The sequence below is a fragment of the Enhydra lutris genome, unplaced genomic scaffold (assembly GCF_002288905.1).
Source record: "Enhydra lutris kenyoni isolate GAN:26980312 unplaced genomic scaffold, ASM228890v2 scaffoldscaffold49, whole genome shotgun sequence".
NCBI classification, from domain to species: Eukaryota; Metazoa; Chordata; class Mammalia; order Carnivora; family Mustelidae; genus Enhydra; species Enhydra lutris.
Genome location: NW_019154133.1, coordinates 9637628 through 9658314, shown reverse-complemented (window position 1 = coordinate 9658314; position 20687 = coordinate 9637628). Strand labels below are relative to the sequence as shown.

Genomic DNA, 20687 nt, shown 5'->3' with positions numbered 1-20687 from the left:
CAGCTAAACAGAAAAACATAAGCTGACATCTGGAAAGATCAAAAACAGAGCAGACACTTTTTGCTTTATGAGTTAGCATGCCTTATAAGATTTTCCAATTTCAAATATAAGGCCAACGTGAGCTATTTTTCACATTTTCTAACTCACTGTGAAATGTATAAAGGCAAAGATAATATATGCTACACAGCTGAAACGCTTTAATTTTTTAAAGGTGGAGGAAAAGTTCAAGGAAGATTGTCTACACCCAGTCCCCTTTATGAAAGAGCAGTTGCTCTATCATGTCAAAGTATAACTAGTATTACCTGCGCTTGATTTCATATGAGGGTCACTCCTAGAGCAAAACTGTTGACTTAAAGGGGGATTCTGGGAGAGGAATGATTTAGATATGCAGGGTTCAAGCAGGAGTAGAAAACACATTGAGATATGAATAATCACTAAGTCAATACACTGGGATGTTTTAAACAGAATTATCTGTAAATGAAAATAATTTATCTGTACCTGGGACTGAGACCTGAACTAGAATAATCATAATTTAATTGAAATAGAATTCAGTGCTTTTAAGATGGCTAATTTGTATTTGGGGGGAGAGGGGAGGGAGACACTTTTAATCTGTTTATTGAATAAAATTAATTCTTACACAAACCCTGGACTATATACATTATGAGGCTAATTTGGGGGTGCCTAGGTGGCTCAGTTGGTTAAGCATTTGCCTTTGGCTCAGGTCATGATCCCAGGATCCTGGAGTTGAGCCCCATGTTTGGCTCCTTGCTCAGTGGGGAGTCTGCTTCTCCCTCCCTTTCTGTCTCTGCCCATCACTCTCTCTTTCCCTATCTCAAATAAATAAACAAAATCTTTTAAAAAAGGGGGGGGTTAATTTAGTTTGAAAAGCCTCTCTTAATATTTCTGGGCTAAGGTGGAAAATTTAATAGCTTAAACTATTAAAAGGCTTTTCTACTTTAGTCATGAAAGTATAAATTTCTTAGTTAATAGATAAAAACTACTATAAAAAACTTGTATGAAGTGTATTTTATTTTAAAGAATTTATTTTATATTTCTAGTTTCACTATGTGACCTTTCTCCATTTCTTATCAAAAGCACATAATGAAAAATTCTGGGAATAATCTTAGAGAAAGGACTTCTCATAAATCCTTTCAACTATATAAAGGAGCATTAGAGGGCCTGAAAGACTGTAATCTTTCTGAAATTTCCCTACCAGGGAGGAAGAAAAGGGGACAACACAGGAATGTACTATCTAACATTGGAGCAGGACAGAATGGTAAAGAAGGTTACACTTTCAAAATAAATGTTTTTTTTCTTTTTCTTTTTTCTTTCTTTTTTTTTTTTTTTGAGAGAGAGAGAGAAAGAGAATGCATACAAGCAGGGGGGAGGGCAGAGGGAGAGGCAGGCTCCCTACTGAGCAGGAGCCGGGGGCGGGACTAGATCCCTGGACCCTGGGATGATGACCCGAGCTGAAGGCAGACACCTAACTACCAAGCCACCCAGATGTCCCAAATAAATGTATTTTTAAAATTCATTACTCCAAGACAATTTCAAGTTTATTTTTTTTAATTTAAAGATTTTTTAAAAATTTATTTGACAGACAGATCACAAGTAGGCAGAGAGGCAGGCAGAGAGAGACAGGAGGAGGAGGCAGGCTCCCTGCTGAGCAGAGAGCCCTATGCGGGACTCGATCCCAGGACCCTGAGATCATGACCTGAGCCGAAGGCAGAGGCTTTAATCACTGAGCCACCCAGGCGCCCTCCTCTCAAGTTTTATTAGAAAACTCCAGTGGTTTAAAAACACTATGGAAGGGCACCTGGGTGGCTCAGTGGGTTAAAGCCTCTGCCTTTGGCTCAGGTCATGATCTCAGGGTCCTAGAATCCAGCCCTGCTTCGGGCCCTCTGCTCAGTGGGGATCCTGCTTCCCTTCCCCTCTCTCTGCCTGCTTCTCTGCCTAGTTGTGATCTCTGTCAAATAAATAAATTAAATCTTTAAAAAAATAATAAAAATAAAAAAATAAAAACACTATGGAAAAGACAATGGGGGTTTTTCTATTATTAGTGAAGCTGGGTTGGAAATAGAGTAACTATATGATCTTTAGAACTTTGACACTTTAAAAAATGTTTGATTTAGTTGTGTTTGTCAATATTCTTGATCAACTGATCTTAACTTTTTATGAATCTGGGAACTTTCTATGCTAAGACCAAAGGGTCTGTGACATTCAATTTTTTTCCCCTTTCTTTCTCTTTTTTTCCAGAAGGGCTCCTCAGAAGGGCACAGAGAGGGGCGCCTGGGGGGCTCAGTGGGTTAAAGCCTCTGCCTTTGGCTCAGGTCATGATCCCAGGGTCCTGGGATCAAGCCCCACATCGGGCTCTCTGTGAAGCAGGGAGCCTGCTTCCCTTCCTCTCTCTCTGCCTGCCTGTCTACTTGTGATCTCTGTCTGTCAAAAAAAAAAAAAAAAAAGAAGGGCACAGAGAGAAGAGGCAGTTTGGTTTTGGGTCCTAAAAGGCAAGTAGATGAGAAAGAATGAGAAGCCAGCAATGTAAATTGAAGTAAAGGGCTGTAGGGTCTTGTTAAGTGTTTTAGTAGACCTTCAGTGCTCAGAAAGAATTAAGTCTGATTACTAATTTATTTTATATGGAAAGCTGTCCCTTTATACCTCAGGATCCCTGAAACAGTAGTTCTCAAGTGACAAGCTCCATCAGAATTATCTGGGGATTTCTTTTTTTTTTTTTTTTTAAAGATTTTATTTATTTATTTGACAGACGGAGATCACATGTAGGCAGAGAGGCAGGCAGAGAGAGAGAGAGAGAGAGAGAGGAGGAAGCAGGTTCTCCACTGAGCAGAGAGCCCGATGCGGGGCTCGATCCCAGGACCCTGAGATCATGACCTGAGCCGAAGGCAGAGGCTTTAACCCACTGAGCCACCCAGGTGCCCCTATCTGGGGATTTCTTAAAAACTAAAACAAAATCAGCATTCTAGGCACAGTAATAAAGTTTATTAGATTCTTTCAAAGAGAAAGTAATCAGGCAAGACTTTGGTGAAAAAGTTCCCAAGAGGGTGTGCGTAACGCAAGGACTGGTTGAGGCAGGAGGGTGTTTTTGTGTGTGCCTGTGCAGGATTCATTCCAGGAAAACAGCACATGGGGAATAAGAAATAAAGTATATCATAATGCTCCAGTGAACATTCCACTGTATAAAACACTTCTTGTTTTAAAGATGATTTTCTTAGGATGGATTTTCAGAAGTTTGGTAACTGAGACAAAAGCCTTGAATCTTAAAATTTAAGCTTGTTAAATATTGCTGAACTTGCTATACCAACAGCAAATATGAGAGTACTATTTTATTCTACCCTTTACTCTTTTCTGGCACGGCACTCATTTTACTCAACTCTGCAATTCAATAATAGTTTTAAAATACTAAATCTGTAATTACTTTACTGTGAACTTTTTGGTCTACGCTTTTAATTGTATGCATTATGTTAAGCAATTTTCATAAATGGTCTTTATTTTTAATAAGCTATAATTGTTTTTCACATTTTTAAACCTTATGCTGACTGTGCTTTGAGGTTTTCCTAAAAGGTTTTCTAGGGGTGCCTGGGTGGCTCAGTTGTTAAGTGTCACCCTTCAGCCTGGGTCCTAGGATGGAGCCACATGTCGGGCTTCCTGCTCAGCGGGAAGCCTGCTTCTCCCTTTCCCACTCCCCCTGCTTGTGTTCCCTCTCTTGCTGTCTCTGTCAAATAAATAAATAAAATCTTTAAAATAAATAAATAAATAAATGGTTTTCTTAAAGGTTTAAATTTTCATATAACTATTTAATTTCTGATTCCTTTTAACTTCAGAAATTCTTCCTTTATCTGAACTGATACTCAGCTTAAAAAAAAAAAAAATTTACGAACTGTGTAAATCTGGCGATGCACAGACCTGTACCCTGGGGATAAAAATACATTATATGTTTTTTTTTTTTTTTTTAAGATTTATTTATTTATTTATTTATTTGACAGGCAGAGATCACAAGTAGGCAGAGAGAGAGGGGAAGGGAAGCAGGCTCCCTGCTGAGCAGAGAGCCAGACGTGGGGCTCGATCCCAGGACCCTGGGATCATGATCTGAGCCGAAGGCAGAGGCTTTAACCCACTGAGCCACCCAGGTGCCCCAAAAATATATTATATGTTTATAAAAAATAAAAATTAAAAAAAATTCAATCCACAAGGAAGAGTTTACATGTGAAGTAAATTTAAATTTAAATATTTTTTAAATATTTAAAAATATTTTTATATTTATAAAAATATATATTATATTAAAATATATTTATATTATATATATGTTATATATTTATATATTTATTAAAAATAAATATTTTTAAAAATTTTTAAATATTTAAAAATTTAAATATTTCTTTCCCAAAATGATTACTACGTTCCTAATAGGACTACTTACTAAATAGTCTTTTCCTCATTGGTTTTGTGACATCCAACTGATTATATATTCAAATCTTATATATAAGAAATAGAAACACAAATACAAATAGAAAGTAATTCTATTTTGATGTCTACTCTTGCATTAATATGTTTTGGTATCTGGTAGACCAATTCTCCTTCATTATCCTTTAGTTCAAAATCCAAACGGCTCTTCTTGCCTATTAGTCTTCCCCAAACTTTGAAGCACCCACCCATCATTCCACTGGATTTTTACTAAGTTATATTAAACCTGTAATTTGTAAAGACTATACATTTTTCTAGAATACTGGTTTGTCATCAAATATCTTTATTTTTTCATAGCTCTTCCAAGTTTCGTCATTTTTCTTCTAGATCATCTATAGTTGTCATTAACATTAGCTGGAACATTTATCTGTTGGCTCTCAAAAACGGCATTCTTTCACTGTGTTTTCTAACTTGTAAGTGCTGATGTAGTGCTATGTTGATTCTAATCATCACTTATCAACACCTAACAGAACTCTTATAATTTAAGACGTTGTTAAATGACTCAAACTAACTCAGTTAACAAGTTTCACAAAGGATAGAAAGGTAAGGGGCAAAGGCCATATTCCTATAAATTAGCTCTGTCAATTCTAATTTCTTATTAGACTAACATTTTATAAAGAAAAATAAGGGAAATGCTCTTATGGAAACAAAAACCACAGGGGGTAGTTTTTGTTCACGCACTTCAAAAAGGACACTGAGGAATATAAAATTTTGTTTTGAATTTCAAATACACCTCTTTAGGAAGGCAGTGAGGTCAGTTTAGAAAAGATGCTTGCAGTTTTCTTTTTCTTTTTTTTTTTAAAGATTTTATTTATTTATTTGACAGAGAGAAATCACAAGTAAGCAGAGAGGCAGGCAGAGAGAGAGGAGGAAGCAGGCTCCCTGCTGAGCAGAAAGCCCGATGCGGGGCTTGAACCCAGGACCTGGGATCATGACCTGAGCCGAAGGCAGCGGCTTAACCCACTGAGCCACCCAGGTGCCCCTGCAGTTTTCAATTATAAAGCTATTAGCACTCTCTCAACAGAAACAATAAAATAACATTAGTGAGAATACTGTACTCATATAGCTACAGTCAGAAGAAACACAAATTTTTGAGCACTATTAAAACAGGAAGAGCTTTCTTTAATTAAATGGGCACCTCTCACAATGTGATCCTCCTCCCGCCACTAAGTACAGTACCAGAGTTAAGTAATTTCAAAAGACATCAAAACTTCTATTTCAAGTAATAGGTTTCCCAATAACTAATTCCAATTTCATCTGGGGATTATTAAGGACCCTTTTTTTAGTAATAAAATGGTAGCATTTCCGAATGTTAAAGCAATTTTAGATTTTACTTGTATGGCAGCCATGATTTTATGTGCTCCATTAAAAATCTAGTCCAGGGGCGCCTGGGTGGCTCAGTGGGTTAAAGCCTCTGCCTTCGGCTCAGGTCATGATCTCAGGGTCCTGGGATCGAGCCCCGCATCGGGCTCTCTGCTCAGCAGGGAGCCTGCTTCCCTTCCTCTCTCTCTGCCTACTTGTGATCTCTGTCAAATAAATAAAATCTTAAAAAAAAAAAAATCTAGTCCAACATATCCTTTAAATGGCTTCACATTTTAAAGACTCTTCTCCATATTACAAAAATACATTAGTTATATATTCCTTTCTTTACTGCAAGCAAACAGATACATAATCTTTCAAACCAAAATGCTATGAAGTTATTATTCTAAAATAAAACTGTGCTTACCATGATACCACCATTTTGTTTTCTTTGGATTCTTGTTACATGTTCGAACATAAAAAGAATTATCTGGTGGTCGTCTCTGAAACCAAAAGGAGTTTAAATAGATAAGAGAAGTTGTAAAACGGAAGAAAAAACTTTAGCAGAATTATTACATTAAGTCTAAAAATAATATAAATGCTGATGTGGCACACCTGAAATAATATATTCCAGGAAAAGTAGACCCTTGACACTGAAATTAAAAAATAAATAAATAAAATAAAATCAAACATGTATGTGTGATTTGGATTAGGTTCCAGTGGGATTACTAGAGAATGACTATTAACCCAAAGTGGCAGCATTAGGTTTTAAGGAATTTTGGTTCCATTTATTTTATCTAATTAAAAACCAGAAAAGTCTATCTAAACTCAGTTTGTCTGAGAAATTAATAGCAACTTATAAACCTCCAGTAAGGTAAGCATCACCAAGACAGACCAAAGGATTCATTTTGCAAACAATATATAAGAGGAAAAAGGGGAAAAAGCTATCTTGGCATTTCTGCCATATATATGCCCAACTAGCACAATATTACATACATATGGCAGCTCTGCAAGGGAGCTACAGCAGAAATAATGATGCCAACAACAATGAAGACAAATTTTGGACGGGAATTTTCCTGAAAATTGTTGGACTGACCAGACACGAGAAATACTGTGAGTCGGGGTGCCTGGGTGGCTCAGTGGGTTAAAGCCTCTGCCTTCAGCTCAGGTCATGATCCCAGGGTCCTGGGATCGAGCCCTGCATCGGGCTCTCTGCTCAGCAGGGAACCTGCTTCCTCCTCTCTCTCCCTGCCTGCCTCTCTGACTACTTGTGATCTCTGTCTATCCAAAAAAAGAAAAAAAAAAAAGAAAAAAAAAAAGAAAGAAAGAAATACTGGGAGTCTCTACAAAAATATGGAAACACATCAAATTTGTATTAAAGCTACTGAGCACAGGTTAGTAGATAAGTTAGTAGATAGGTCCAACCAAAAACCAATGGTGAGCAGGACTGCCTAGACAGCAGGTAGGGAAACAGGCAGTCCACCTGGCACTTTTACAACTCACGTACAGAACTCTGATCTTAATTGAGCCTAATAATGCCCTTACAAGTTAATATTAATAGTAACTTAAGAAAAGGGAAGAGTAGAACTTATGTTAAACTACCCAAAGATTACCCTGCTGATAAAGTTTGAGAAAATATCTGAAAAAGTATCATGAAATTAGATGCCTGACGACTTCAAAGAATAGATAACCTGTTGCTGTTTGTCCTGCAAGTCATAATCTGTGTTAATGTGGAATAAATTGCTACCACTGCAACAAATAACTTCATAAATTCATTTTCTCTGTATACTGGTTAGAACCCAATCTTCAAAAACAAACAAAACAAAACCAACAACCAATCGTCAAAAAAAAAAAAGAAAAAAAATTAAGGAAGAAAAAAACACTCATTCTATTTGCTTAAGAATATAACCAAACTGATAAGTGATCACAGAGATTTGGTTCTTAGAAAAATAAAGTAACTATATAAAACGATGGATTACGAAAATTGTTTTAGGAATGGAATACAAGCTAGAAAGTTTGGACTATCTGTATTATAAGGGCACGAAGAATAAATGGTAGATTACTAAAAGACTTCTCAATATCAGAAATTATCTTTAATCTACTGAAATCTACCTGTCATGATGGATTTAAATGCCTTCAATTGAGGGAAACATGCCTGACTATGAAAATGAAAATTGGAATCAAAGAATTATGAATAAATCAAAGTTCCCAAATACTTATACTAAAAATTAAAATTTGTATTCAAGTCAAATATTAAAGTGAAACTCACAGAACCACATTGACCACAGAATAAAATTCGCCTGTTTTAAAAAAGTTTTTGAATATAAAAGTTAAGATTTAAAAAAAAAAAAAAAAGAGTTTTTGGTGAGTAGTTAGAAGACTTTTAAAAGCTTATTTGGAGCTAGATCCCCTCAGTTCCAAAACAAGTTTCCTCTTCATCTTTATAACCTAGTACTTAGCACAGTAGAAACAGTACTTACTAGGTTTATAATAAACATTTACTGAATTTTACTGCATTTCACAGAACTAATGCTGCCAGAATTGCTTCCAAATTACTATCTTGGTTAAATATAATTTAGTTCATATTATATAATATAGCTTACCAATAATTTAAATGGAATAATAAGGCTTATACTAACTATGCAGGAAAAACTAGTAGTAGACAACTGAAATGTGAGGGGGATGAGAGAATACTAGAAAAGGATAAAGGAGATGGAGAATATAGTCATTTTCTAGTTTTTAATAGTAAGTCATTACATTTATTTATTTATTGTAAATCATTACACTAAACGTAAACAAAGCACTAATCATTACAAGGCACCTGTAAGAGTTACGTGCACACATCACTAGTGTTCACCTCAACTTTTTTATTAAAATCCTATACTTACTGCTTCACCTTTCTAAAGACATTAAACATTAATGAGGACACAGAAGTCCTTCTAACTGCAAACTGCTCTACTCTATACCTAAAATTTAAAAGTTACATGTGTGTAGAGGGAGAAGTGTGTAGAGGGTAGAAGTGCAGAGGGTAGAAGAGGGCAGAAGCAGAGAAAACATGGAAGCAATAAATAAGACTTGTTTTCAAAGCCTTCGAGGTTAACAAAAGCTCAAGTGAAGCCTTAAAATGCAACCTAGAAAATCTCATAGGCAAAATTAGTTAAAAAACACTACAGTAAGATAATTTGTACCCTATTTCATCTATTCAACGATGTATGTTTTTCTGCACATTTTAATATTCCTGAATGGGGATACATGCCTTTTAACATGTATTAACTGTCACAGTTTAAATGACAAAAGTTTCTTACATTCTTATATGGTATATAAATTGCATATTAATGCTCTTAATGCTGTAATTAAAAAATTCAATTTAAACCATTATTTCCCCACGCTTCTTTGAACAAAAAGAACCTGTTTTTTTAAACCTAATACCAAGAAACTTATGAAACTAACATTTCAAGAAATTCAGTTTGCAAACAATGGCTTAGAGTGTTTCAGCCTAGATAACCTACCATTTAAAAATAAACTACTTAAAGTTCTCTAAAAACTAATTTAAAGTTCTCTAAATGCTAATTTAGTAAAAATGAGAGTTCAACTTCAAGAAAACAGGGGGGAAAAACAGCTGTAATAACCCCACAGATCCCTAATCTGTAAGGTAAAGCTGTTCTCCTTTAGACCCGATACAAAAGGAAAACCTCATGAAGAAAAGAGGCTTTAAAATAGAGAAATACATGAACACTGGGCTACACACTGACTCTCAGGCAGAAACCACAAGAGGGCCAGAAATGCACACAGGATTTAGATACTTTTTAAAAGGGTATCCTAAATTTAACTCAAGTGATTTTTCTTTCTGGTGTTTTTACCTTTCCATCAGACAGAATCTGTGGATAAATAAAGGGGAATGAGAAAAAATGTCCTGAAAATTCTGCTGGTCTCTAACCTTTCTCTTTCAACCTAATCATGATGATCAGTATGATAGGAAAGCTCTGGTTCCTGGGAAATTCCCTAAAAGAGGCTGATAGGGTGGGGGCCAGCAGAGGGGAGAAGGGAAACATGCTTTTGGGACTTTCCACTGTGAAATCTAGAAATGAGAATTTCTTGTATACTTCTACCTTGTGCATGCTTACAGAAATAAAATTCAAATTATTTGAGAACATTTGCAGAAATTTTCTGTTTAAGAAATATAAAACAATGTCTGACTTCTACATGGAATGAAAGATTATCGAAGTAATTTTCTAATCTGTTACTAAGCATATTACCCATAACTTCTTAATAAAAGGCATTAAGTCTTCCTTCACATAAATTATGTATTAAAATAATTTCTCTACCTAAACTAAAAAAAGAGATATTACCTGGAATAATTCTGAGAAGTCCTACCTTTTCTTTGCAGCTGGAAAGCATACTAATAATGCTAAGACAAACTGATTGGACTGAGAGCGCTGGGGACCAGTCTTCTGTTAGAATGGATAAACAGATATGACCATTGCTATAAACATGAGGATGAACGGGAATATTTTCACCAGTAAACATGACCTAAGAAAGAATAAAATTCCATTAACACTCAAATATTCTGTATTACCAAGAAATAAAATATTCTCCATAGAACTTACTATTTTAAAAACCAATTAAAAACAAATAAAGTAAGTGCCAGAAACAAGATAAACAACTGCTTGTTGTTTATTCTCATCAATCCACAAAGTACTGGTTTCACTGTGTGAATGAGGATGTAGGGAATGGAACATACAGAGAAAAAATCCAGGTCATCTGTTTTTTTATTTCAGCTATTTTTCACAAATTCCCTTTAAAAATTTATAAATTACCATGCATTTTTAGCCCAATAAAGACAATTATAAGAATGTCTTTTCATATTCTACTCATTGCTCTCTGCATATAGAAATACAAAAGTATTCAATTTTGAGACAATATGAATTATATGTGACAGGAACACCCCTTTCACCTGTAACAATGCTACCACCTAAGGTGGTATGTGCAAAAGGAAATAATTTACATATACTATCTCCTCTAAACTTGCTCATCCATTATGATACATACACATTACTACTTACTGATCAGCAAATAACTGTGCCTACACACAAAAAAAGTGAATGGGTCAAGTTTTTCTCTGCCTTTTTTTCTACTCAATTCTTCTAACAGTTTTTCCTTTCTCCACCTTGTCTCCACACTAACTGTAAGGTAATAAATCTATTATTCCTTCCTTTGCCCTAATAACTCATTAAGTATCCCAATAGTAGTGTTTCTTAAACATATCTACCCTAAGCATCTGAACAGGGAGAAGACTGAATTCATACATCTCAAAGAACGTGTAAGCACAGCCCAAACTAGGACAAAGACACTGAAGTCTAATATTTCAGGCTGTTTATATTTTACCTCATAAAAATTACTTATTTTGATACAAAAATTAATCCACCAATCTTTATGTGTATTTTGTTCTGTGGTAAGATCTAACATTTTTACTCTGTTGTTAATAGTAATTACTAATTCCTGACCTTAAGAAAAAAAATCACCTGAAGATGTGGGTAAAAATATAAATGCAAGAGCTCCACTTTCACAGATATTGAATCAGTAGGTATGGTGGGATTTTTATAAAGCTCGTCAAATATTAACCAGTAGTTCCCAAATGAGACTTACATGTATCTTTCTCAGCCCTAAAACTCCCTCACACTTGAATACACAACAAAATCTTACTAAGAAGAAACCCCACCTTCAGTTATATCAGAAACTGATGAAGTATTTATTGCTCTAGGCATAACCTATTTTCCCTTTTATATAAGAACAAAAAAGACAGCCAGTGAAATAAGTGTGGCTAGAGTAAGGTATGTCAGCACTTAATATAGGACATGTTATGGAGAAGTACCATAAACTGGGTTTTTTGCTTTTATTTTCAAGTATCTAGCTACAAAACTGTCTTCATTACAATTTCACAAATACTTACATTTTAACAAAGCACTCTTTCATATATGTAGAAGTCCCCTAATATTTCAAACATACTACTAACGTATGGAACTTGTTTCCTTGGCTGAAGCTAATAGAAGAAAACAAAAGGAATTTTTTTCTCAAAGGAATGACTTTACACACTTGCATATTTTGTTTCTTTAAATTTTGGTCATGCACCCTCCATTCCCACTAAAAAGAGCTAAAATAGAGCTGAAAACTAAAAATAAGTCTCAAAGTAAGAGATATCAAGTTACTTGCCCTGCCTGATTACAGAAGACTACCCAATCCCCAACTTTAGCACAGCTGTGTTTGAAGCCTACCATTTATCTCAATTTTATTTATCAGTGCTAGTATCCTTTTCATCACTTTTTGCTAAAAAAAAAAAGGGGGGGGGCTCGCTGTAAAAGGAAATGACCGCTTAAATGGTCTTGCAGCTCCGTACTTTGAGTCTACCCACAATTATTCTAAATTTTATTTTTTATAAACATGTAGTTTATTATATATATTTGATATTCTCACAATGTGTTACAGATGTCTAGAGTAGGAGTTTACAAATCTCGCAGAACATGCATCTGCTTTGGGGTATTCATTCAGCCACAAAATTCCATTTGACCAACAGGATATTTTCATTAAGAATACAAACAATGCCCAAGGACTTATCCCCTGGTCATAAATACTTTTTAAAGGGTATTTCTTTTCCAGTCAGATTTCCTTTTTAAAAAGTCACATAGAATAGTGCTCTGAAAGTGCCAAAAAATGAAGAATTGCCAAGTTACCTTCTTTGGCAAAAATTAATCAGTGCATCAGCAACCACCAAGGAAAATACACAGTAAAATACAAAGGTTATCACAACATGCTCTGACTAGCCAATTCACAAAGCAGAAGGAAAGCAATGAGCGCTCTTGGAGAGAACAGATTATAAACTAAATCACTTGACCTGAGAACCAAGAAGTACCCATGAATCAAAAGGAAATCAGGAGCAAGGAAAAGGGATGGAAAGCAGTAGAAGACACCTACAGCAGGAGCAGCAGACACTGATAAGCACCGAAGAGAGCCAGAAATCAAGACAGAAACAGCTTTGAAGGTTGAGGGGACTGAAATAAAAAGAAATCAGATCTCAGTAAACCTTAAAAAAAGAAAAGCAAAGGAAAGGGGGAGGGGGAAGCTGGGGCTTTTTAACATGCTGCATGCAGGGTAAATACAGCCAGCCTGAAACTTTCAGCAACCAAATAGGGGAATCAATTTGCTGCACATATTATAGGTAACCCCTAGGGCCTAACCTGCCAGATACAGAATTTTAGAAGTTTGTCTAAACACAGAAAGGCTGAGTTTACATGTCAGAGATGAATTCCTGAAATAAAAGAAAAAACTTTTTTCAAAGTTTATTCATGTAAAAAGGCTGGTAAGCAGTTTCCACAGACAATTTTGATGTAAACTCTGCAATTCTGGTTCTTTGCATGTGATGCGAAAAGTAACCAAGGCTGAACTTCTTCAAGATCGTGCTCTTAACCGTCCTCATTTATTTAACACATGGTACAATCCAAAGGAGGAAATGGGACATTTCAGTTACTTTAATACAGCCAAGCAGGTTCTGAAAGCCTAAGAGATGATTAGCTGTTTTCAAAATTAAAAAACTTTTTGGGGGGAGTCCCAAGTAGCCAATAAAACTCAGATTTAACAAGACAACTGAATACCATGAATTTGAAACCAAAGGGAATAAATAAGAACTTTGCTAATTTCTTTATTTTTAGAATTATTTATTTTTAAAATCATTTATTCAAATTCAAACTTAGTCATATCAACAGTTAACAACCAGAGAACTATACATACTCATAAACCAAACAATAAAATGGAACTACAGATTTTAAAGAATAAGCTGTTTTACGAAAAAAAAAAAAGCCACGATTTTAGAAAAGGATCTTAGATCCTGAAGTTCAGACTCTGCATTTGAAGAGACTGAAGTTCAGAGTCTGCATTTGAAGCAGTATTCAGATGAATCTAAATTTCCAAACATCTCCTTATCAGTACGGCATATTTCCAAGCTAATGCATGTGAATCACACCTGAAGTTCAGAGTCTGCATTAGAAATAGTATTCAGACGAATCTAAATTTCCAAACATCTCTCTATTAGTATGGCATATTTTCAAGAGCAAGTGAGACCTAAGAAAAACTATGCCCCGTATCATAATTTTGGAGTTAAGTAAGCATATCCCACATCCAACATTAAGTTTTAAGCAAGCCAACCTCTGGGTAACTTTTGGTACCAATACAGTGTGTCTCACAAAATTACTAATTTGAGAATGAAAGCCACCAATGATGACACAAAACAGAGGATGAAGCTTAGGTAACTGTTTCTAATATGAAATTCATATTTATGAGTACATAGGATTTCCAATCAAGCTCAATACTGAATGACCCAATACTGAGATCTGACCACAAGGAAGGCATACTACTATGTTCAGACTAGTGTTCTGCAACTAATTAGAAAGTGAGACACCTAATGTGGCATCAAACTGGGTCAAAACACATATTATAAGAATAAGCAGTATGAATAAGCTATAAAATATAAAAGCCAATATACAAAATGGATACCAGGAATAATATAAGGGAATGCTTTCTCTTATTAAAATTATAAGTAGATGGCAATACTTAATGGGCAAACTATAAAAACTGAATATGTAAGCAGAATTTGTTATGATCAGATATCTAATTATTAATAATATATGATATAGGCAATCTAGCATAAATGGTAAATATTTGACAAAAGTAACTAGGGACTGGAGTTTTAGCATAGTTTTTAATCCAGTTTTCCCCTTTTAGTCACTTAACATGTATTAGTAGCATCAATATTAATATTTTTTTTTGTCTTCCATAATTACCGTTATTACCCTTATGCAATTGTACAAGTATTACAAAGTCAAAATTCCTGGATACAATGAAACTAAATTTGGGTGCCCTGGACGGTAACCATTCTCTCTCCTTTATATGCTGCGTTCTTCTAGCCTACCAGTCTTCTCCTTTATCTTCCCTTTGCTTTACCCCCAAGGCTTCAACGGACAGGGTTCACTGTTCCCTTTCTCCTCATCAGGTGTTCTAGATGCTAGACAATTTAAGGCAATTAAAATGGTTATTTAAGACTTTGGAAAGCTTAACCACCATCACATGAAAGAGCAAGGAAAATGACACCATAAATAAAAGGATGAGAACACTATGAAAATAGGTTCTGGATCTCTGCAATGAAGGAGTACTGAGCAACAGAACCAAAGGGTCTGGGTTAAGGGGGCATGAATAGGAAGGGAAATAAGGGTGAGGAGAAAGCAGCTACTCTTCTGCACCAGTGTTTCTAAAGTTTTGTAAACAAGGTAAGTATATTTTCAGCAGCACTTTTAGCATTGATACGGTTTCAAGATGAAGTACAGTATCCTCTTTCCCCTAAAACAAAACAAAACAAAACAAAACAAAACAAAACTTCCTCACCTATTTCTAAAATGCCTAAAATATCTTCAACAAAAATTAGAGTTGAAAAGCTTAAAAATAAAGTATAACCAGGACATTTACAAGATAATGTGTTTCAATTTTATTGCACTCAAATGGGATGTTCGGACAGAGGAAGGGGGTTTAAAGGCCAAAGGTATCTGGAAGGGAAGAGCTGCTAATGTGAGGGAAAAGTAGAAAGGAAAAGAAGCAAAACGGTAAAGACACTAAACTTGAAGACTTCACAGTTTGGAAGGAGCGGTGACTGTACCTCCCAATTCCTTTTAGATAAATCTTCAAATCCTTTACACTGCAAGACTCTCTTGGATAAGCCCCAAAACATCCTTTCTTTTTCATCTCCTGCTGTAGCCCTCCATTTATTTATACATAAAACTACATTTGCTCATAAATCTCAGGAGAAGCCATGTCTTTTCATGATTTGTTCCACTTTTGACATAAACTCTTCTTCTGCTTTAAGTCCCAGTACAAACAGGTTTCTCTTTGCCCCCTCATTCTATTCTAAACCAGTCATTGCTTTCTCTTTTGCTCCCAAAGCATATAATTTATACTTCAACTTATAGTGCATACAGTTTCACAGGCCAAAAGCTGTGGAGTCTTCCCTGACTCCTTTCTCTCGCTCACATTTCATATCAATTCATTAGCAAATCCTGCTGGCTTAACCTTTAATACAGGTCCAGGGCCCCTGGATGGGTCAGTTGGCTAAAGACCAGCTCTTGATTTTGGCTCAAGTCATGATCTCAGGGTCCTGGGATCCCTGCTCAGTGGGGAGTCTGCTTGAGGACTCTCTCTCTGCCTCTTACACCCGCTTGAGTTCTCTTCCTCAAATGAGTAAATCTTAAAAAAATAATAATAAAGTAAAATAAAGTAAGTCCAAAATATGGCCATCTTCCACAACCTCCACTACTACTTTCTGGTGCAAGTCACCATCAACCGCTCACCTGGATTACTGCAAGTTATCTGGTTTCCCTGTACCCTTATACACCCAACAGTCAATGTGCCACACAGCAGTCAAATTCTACCTTTTAATTTTAGGTAGGATCGTGTCATTCCTCTGCTCAAAATATTCAAAGGTTTTTCATCCCATTCTGAGTAAAAACAAAACTCTTATACTGGGCTATACAATCCATGACGGATCCTCCAGCCCAAATTATCTCTCAGACCTATGCCCCCGATTCCCCCTCGTTTGTATACACTCCAAGGACCTGTCACATGTGCTCCAGGTTCACAGGCTTTGCATTTTCAGATTTCTGCTCCAAAGTCACCTTCTCAGTGAAACTTTCCTGATGGTTCTATCCAATGCTGCAATATCCTCAATCCCCTTTTTTCCCACCATCTTCCATACTTTATGTTTTGCTTATTGTTTATTGTCTCTTTCTACAAGAATGCAAACTCCACCTAAGGAGGTTTTGTATTTGATTTTCTTCACTACTACTGCCAACACATAGTACAGGTCTGTTCTATGACATGTGCTAGATAAATACTTACAGAGTGAATGAATCCACATCTGCCTATCCAAATACTAAACCAATTATTAAAGGCAGGCCCAACACCTTTTAATTTCTGTACTCTTTTTTGTTTCTAAAGTACAGAGCACAGTATTTGATACAGAATTCACTTATACTATGCATTAAATCAGCGAATCATTTACCTGTATCCTTGAATAGGAAAACAGAATATAATATAGAAAGACAGTATTTCTATATGGCTGATGGTAAGTGTACATTAGTAGAAAACAGTGATAGAAAAGTGCCTCATCTCTTTTCCCAATATTAAAAGGTCTTGCTGTCATTATTGTTTCTTTTAAAGCAAATGACTCAGCCAAACACCTTGTTTTAGATAGGTAGCTTTTTCACTGTAAAGTGAGATACATGAAAAATTAATTACAACTAGTAGGGAAAAGAAAACCCAGCAAACTATGAAGTTTATTATGGTCTTACAGATCTAACTTACTGATACAGAAGTAATGAGTTCACAATGAGACTGGTTTATTTTAGGGTTATTTCCCCCAAATTCTACTCTTGTAAGTAGTGGTAAATTTAATACTGCTTTATTGCATAGGAAGATCAAAGAATAATTTTCTAACAAGTGCCAATGCTCTGGGTCTCATCAAATAAAATTTTTGGTGAATGAGGAATTTTACTGCCCTTGAGTGGTCTAATCACTTCCTCAGAGCAATGGATCTCTGGAAAGTTTCAGTTATTGGAAAAAAATCTCAAAATCTGTATGTACAACAAGGAACTAATTGCTAGACCATTACCATTATTTTATAATCATAGAGATTCTTGATTAATAAAAATTAAAAAATAGTTATCAAGTATTAGTAGACTTAGAGCAGCTCTGTTATTTTCTCAATCATGGATACTAGTATATACAACTTCTGTGACATGAGAGTGATGTTAAAAAGTGATATAAAGGGGCGCCTGGGTGGCTCAGTGGGTTAAAGCCTCTGCCTTCGGCTCAGGTCATGATCCCAGGGTCCTGGGATCAAGCCCCGCATCGGGCTCTCTGCTCAGCGGGGAGCCTGCTTCTTCCTCTCTCTCTGCCTGCCTCTCTGCCTACCTGTGATCTCTCTCTGTGTGTCAAATAAATAAATAAAATCTTTAAAAAAAAAAAGTGATATAAAATCTATACTAAAAGATTGGCAACAACTGCCCCAGAGCTTTCAAAGTTATCCTACTACATATTATCTTTCACTTTTAGAGATAACAATACTGTCTGGATAAATAAGCATTTTTCCCATTCTGGTACTCACCTGTAATTGGACAGTATGGAAAGGAGTAACTTGGGTTTGAGTCTTGACTATCCTATTAGCTAGCTTTTAAACCATGAAAAAGACACTTTACTTCTAAACCTTTAATTTCTTCACTTACAAGGATGAATCCCTAACCACTTCGTCAGAGCCGTTACAAGATAAAATAAAAATGGAAGTTACATTAGAAAGTATAATACAAATATAACTACATAGTAGAAGGCATGGAGGTAATGTGTGGATGAAATGGTTAAGTTTGAACTTACATGAAAAGCTAAAGCGTTTTCAGACTTGACACTGCAGAAAATAAGGAAGCATTAGAGGTTTTAAGGAGGAGATAGGGATAGTTGTGGTGGTGATGGTGGCATTGTGTGTCTGTGCAAATCAATGATGCAACTGCACCTTCAAGGAAATCTAACAGCACTGTGAACAGATGGCTAGGAGCGGAAAGAACTAAAGGCTATTATGTATTAGTCCACATGATAGATAGAAACTTGGACTACAGCATTAACAGTAGGATAAGAGTGGACTGACTTAAGCACTGCAAAAGGATGTGAACAGCTGCATTTAACAGTGAGGGGAAGGGAAGAATTTCAATGCAAGCAGACAGGTGGACAATAACTCAAGAAAAAAAATTTTTTTTCTTATTTTGTTACTGGAAAAGATTGACTTTGATGTGTTAAATTTGAGACATCTGGAGGTATTCAAGTAGTGATATCCAACAGTGGTGTGAAATTAAACCTCAGAAAGAAAAGATCTACACAGAACTGTAGATCTGGGAGTTAGCTGCTTAAGATGGTTAAAGACATTAAAGAAAAAGAGAGAGAAGAACAAGGGGATGCTGAATAAAGAACACAGAGAACACCAAAATCAGAAGATTCAGAAGAGAGGCCAGAAGTCAAAATAGGGAAGGAGAAAAAAAGAATTTGAGATAAGATGACAGAATCCATTACGAACGCTCTTACAGAAATATTCAAGATGAAATTCAAATGATGCTCCATAGTTTGGTATTTGATTTAGATTTAAATACTAAGGAAAGAATTTAGAGGACACTTGATTTGGTTCATGTTTATTGAAATACTATTTTCCTCTGATGAAAAATCTGTGGGCTCCCGGAGTAAGCCTTCTCCAATATCCCCCCAGTCAACAGTTTGAAGTTGGTGAGTCACATTCTTCCTTTGTAACCCTTCAAAAAACTTAGCTGAAGTATAGAAGAACAGGTTGAAGGTGACAAGGAGATACCACTGCCTTCAAGGATTAACTATCTTAAATGATGCTGGTAAGTCAAAAGGCTACAAAATGTGAAGATCATTTCCTAGAGAAAAGGAAGATGTTTGCTTTGGTTTCTTATCATAATCTACACATGCTTAATAGAGAGGCCTAGAGGTCATAACAATACATAACCGTAAGCTTTATTTTATGAGAATGATAAAAATGGGTTTCCTAATCTTATTTTCTGCTCGCACAAAAACTGCAGAACTCAAGGAATCCATTTCCATTTAATTCTGTGCCTCTATTAAAACAATTTCTTGTATTTATAGCATATTACAATAAGTGACCTCCATCGCTACTCCTACACTCCTTGGTATATATTCTATTTAAAGTGGCAATGAAATAGGATTTTCCTCCAAAATAATGATTTTAGCACTTCACAAGTTTTAGGTATTTGAGAAGTTTCACTATTCAGAACCTCATTAACTAGCAGTACTACACTGAGTTGGCATTAAGTCTTACCATTTTGCCACTAGTAACTCATTTACCCATCTCACCAAGTCAGAAGTCTGGAAGTCATCCTAGAATCTCCTTTTCTCTAACTTCCAAAGATTAATCATTCACCACGGTTAAACAGCTCTCAAAAAAGTTCTTCTATCATCATTATCCCTTGTCTGAGTATTAACCCATTATGTAAACTAACTGTGCCTCAAATTATAATGATCAGACTTAGGGCTTATGTTTAGATATTTAATATCTTGTAATATATTCTATCTTTATGGTACTAAAAGACTGCAAGGACAGCATGTCAATGCAAAATCAAAGAAGTGTTCCTTTCAACAAATCACTTGCCCCCCTCACAATATCATTCGATCATCTTATCTAGGAATAAGTGCCTCCAGTTATTCCAAATGCTAAGTTCTCCCACACCCCATGGGCCTGGGTTAGAGTTCCAACCCCTTTTCTGCTAACATCTATTCATAAAAAACAATGTTAAGTTCTCAGAGTATAAAAGCGGCAAAGCTCTAATCTCAATAAAGTAAAATGTTCATAAAATTTTGATTATATTACAGATAACATAAAGGAACAAATCTATTCACATAATTACAATGGATTTCTTTATAAGTTTGTGTTTAGTCAAAAGTCACTAATTTAGTGTTTTGCTATAATCTAAAAATACAATAAAATGTTAAAAAATAAGGCAGTTACCTGAGGAGAGTCAAAGGGATATCGACTACTAAACTTAAATAGAAGTTGAAATTTTTCCCCTTCATATAAGGTACCTGGTGCACCTTCCATGTCTACAATCCACCTAGAACAGGGGGGGGAAAAAAAGCAAATTAAAAACTTCTGATAACAACTGGGATGAGAAAGGGAACACTGAAGACTTCTTTATACCAAGCATTGGGATAAGAGTCATTCATGTGCAACAGCATACTTCATCCTCCCAACAACACCCTTCTCTGATGCTCACAGGTGAAGTAACTAGATCAAAATCAGA

The 20687-nt window shown here is 35.6% G+C and overlaps 1 protein-coding gene across 2 annotated transcripts in view; it reads right to left on the bottom strand.

Annotated features, from left to right (window-relative positions):
• LOC111156816 (ubiquitin conjugating enzyme E2 W) overlaps window positions 1–20687 on the bottom strand; it is a 76781-nt gene that overhangs the window by 8109 nt on the left and 47985 nt on the right. The window contains exons 3-5 of one of the 2 annotated variants that reach the window (XM_022517900.1): window positions 20396–20498; window positions 10153–10308; window positions 6206–6281 (exon numbers count right to left, since the gene is read on the bottom strand). In XM_022517900.1, the coding sequence (XP_022373608.1) occupies window positions 6206–6281; window positions 10153–10308; window positions 20396–20498 (335 nt within the window). Of the gene's footprint in view, window positions 1–6205; window positions 6282–10127; window positions 10309–20395; window positions 20499–20687 lie in introns of those variants that run through there. The other variant, XM_022517901.1, reaches the window with a different exon arrangement.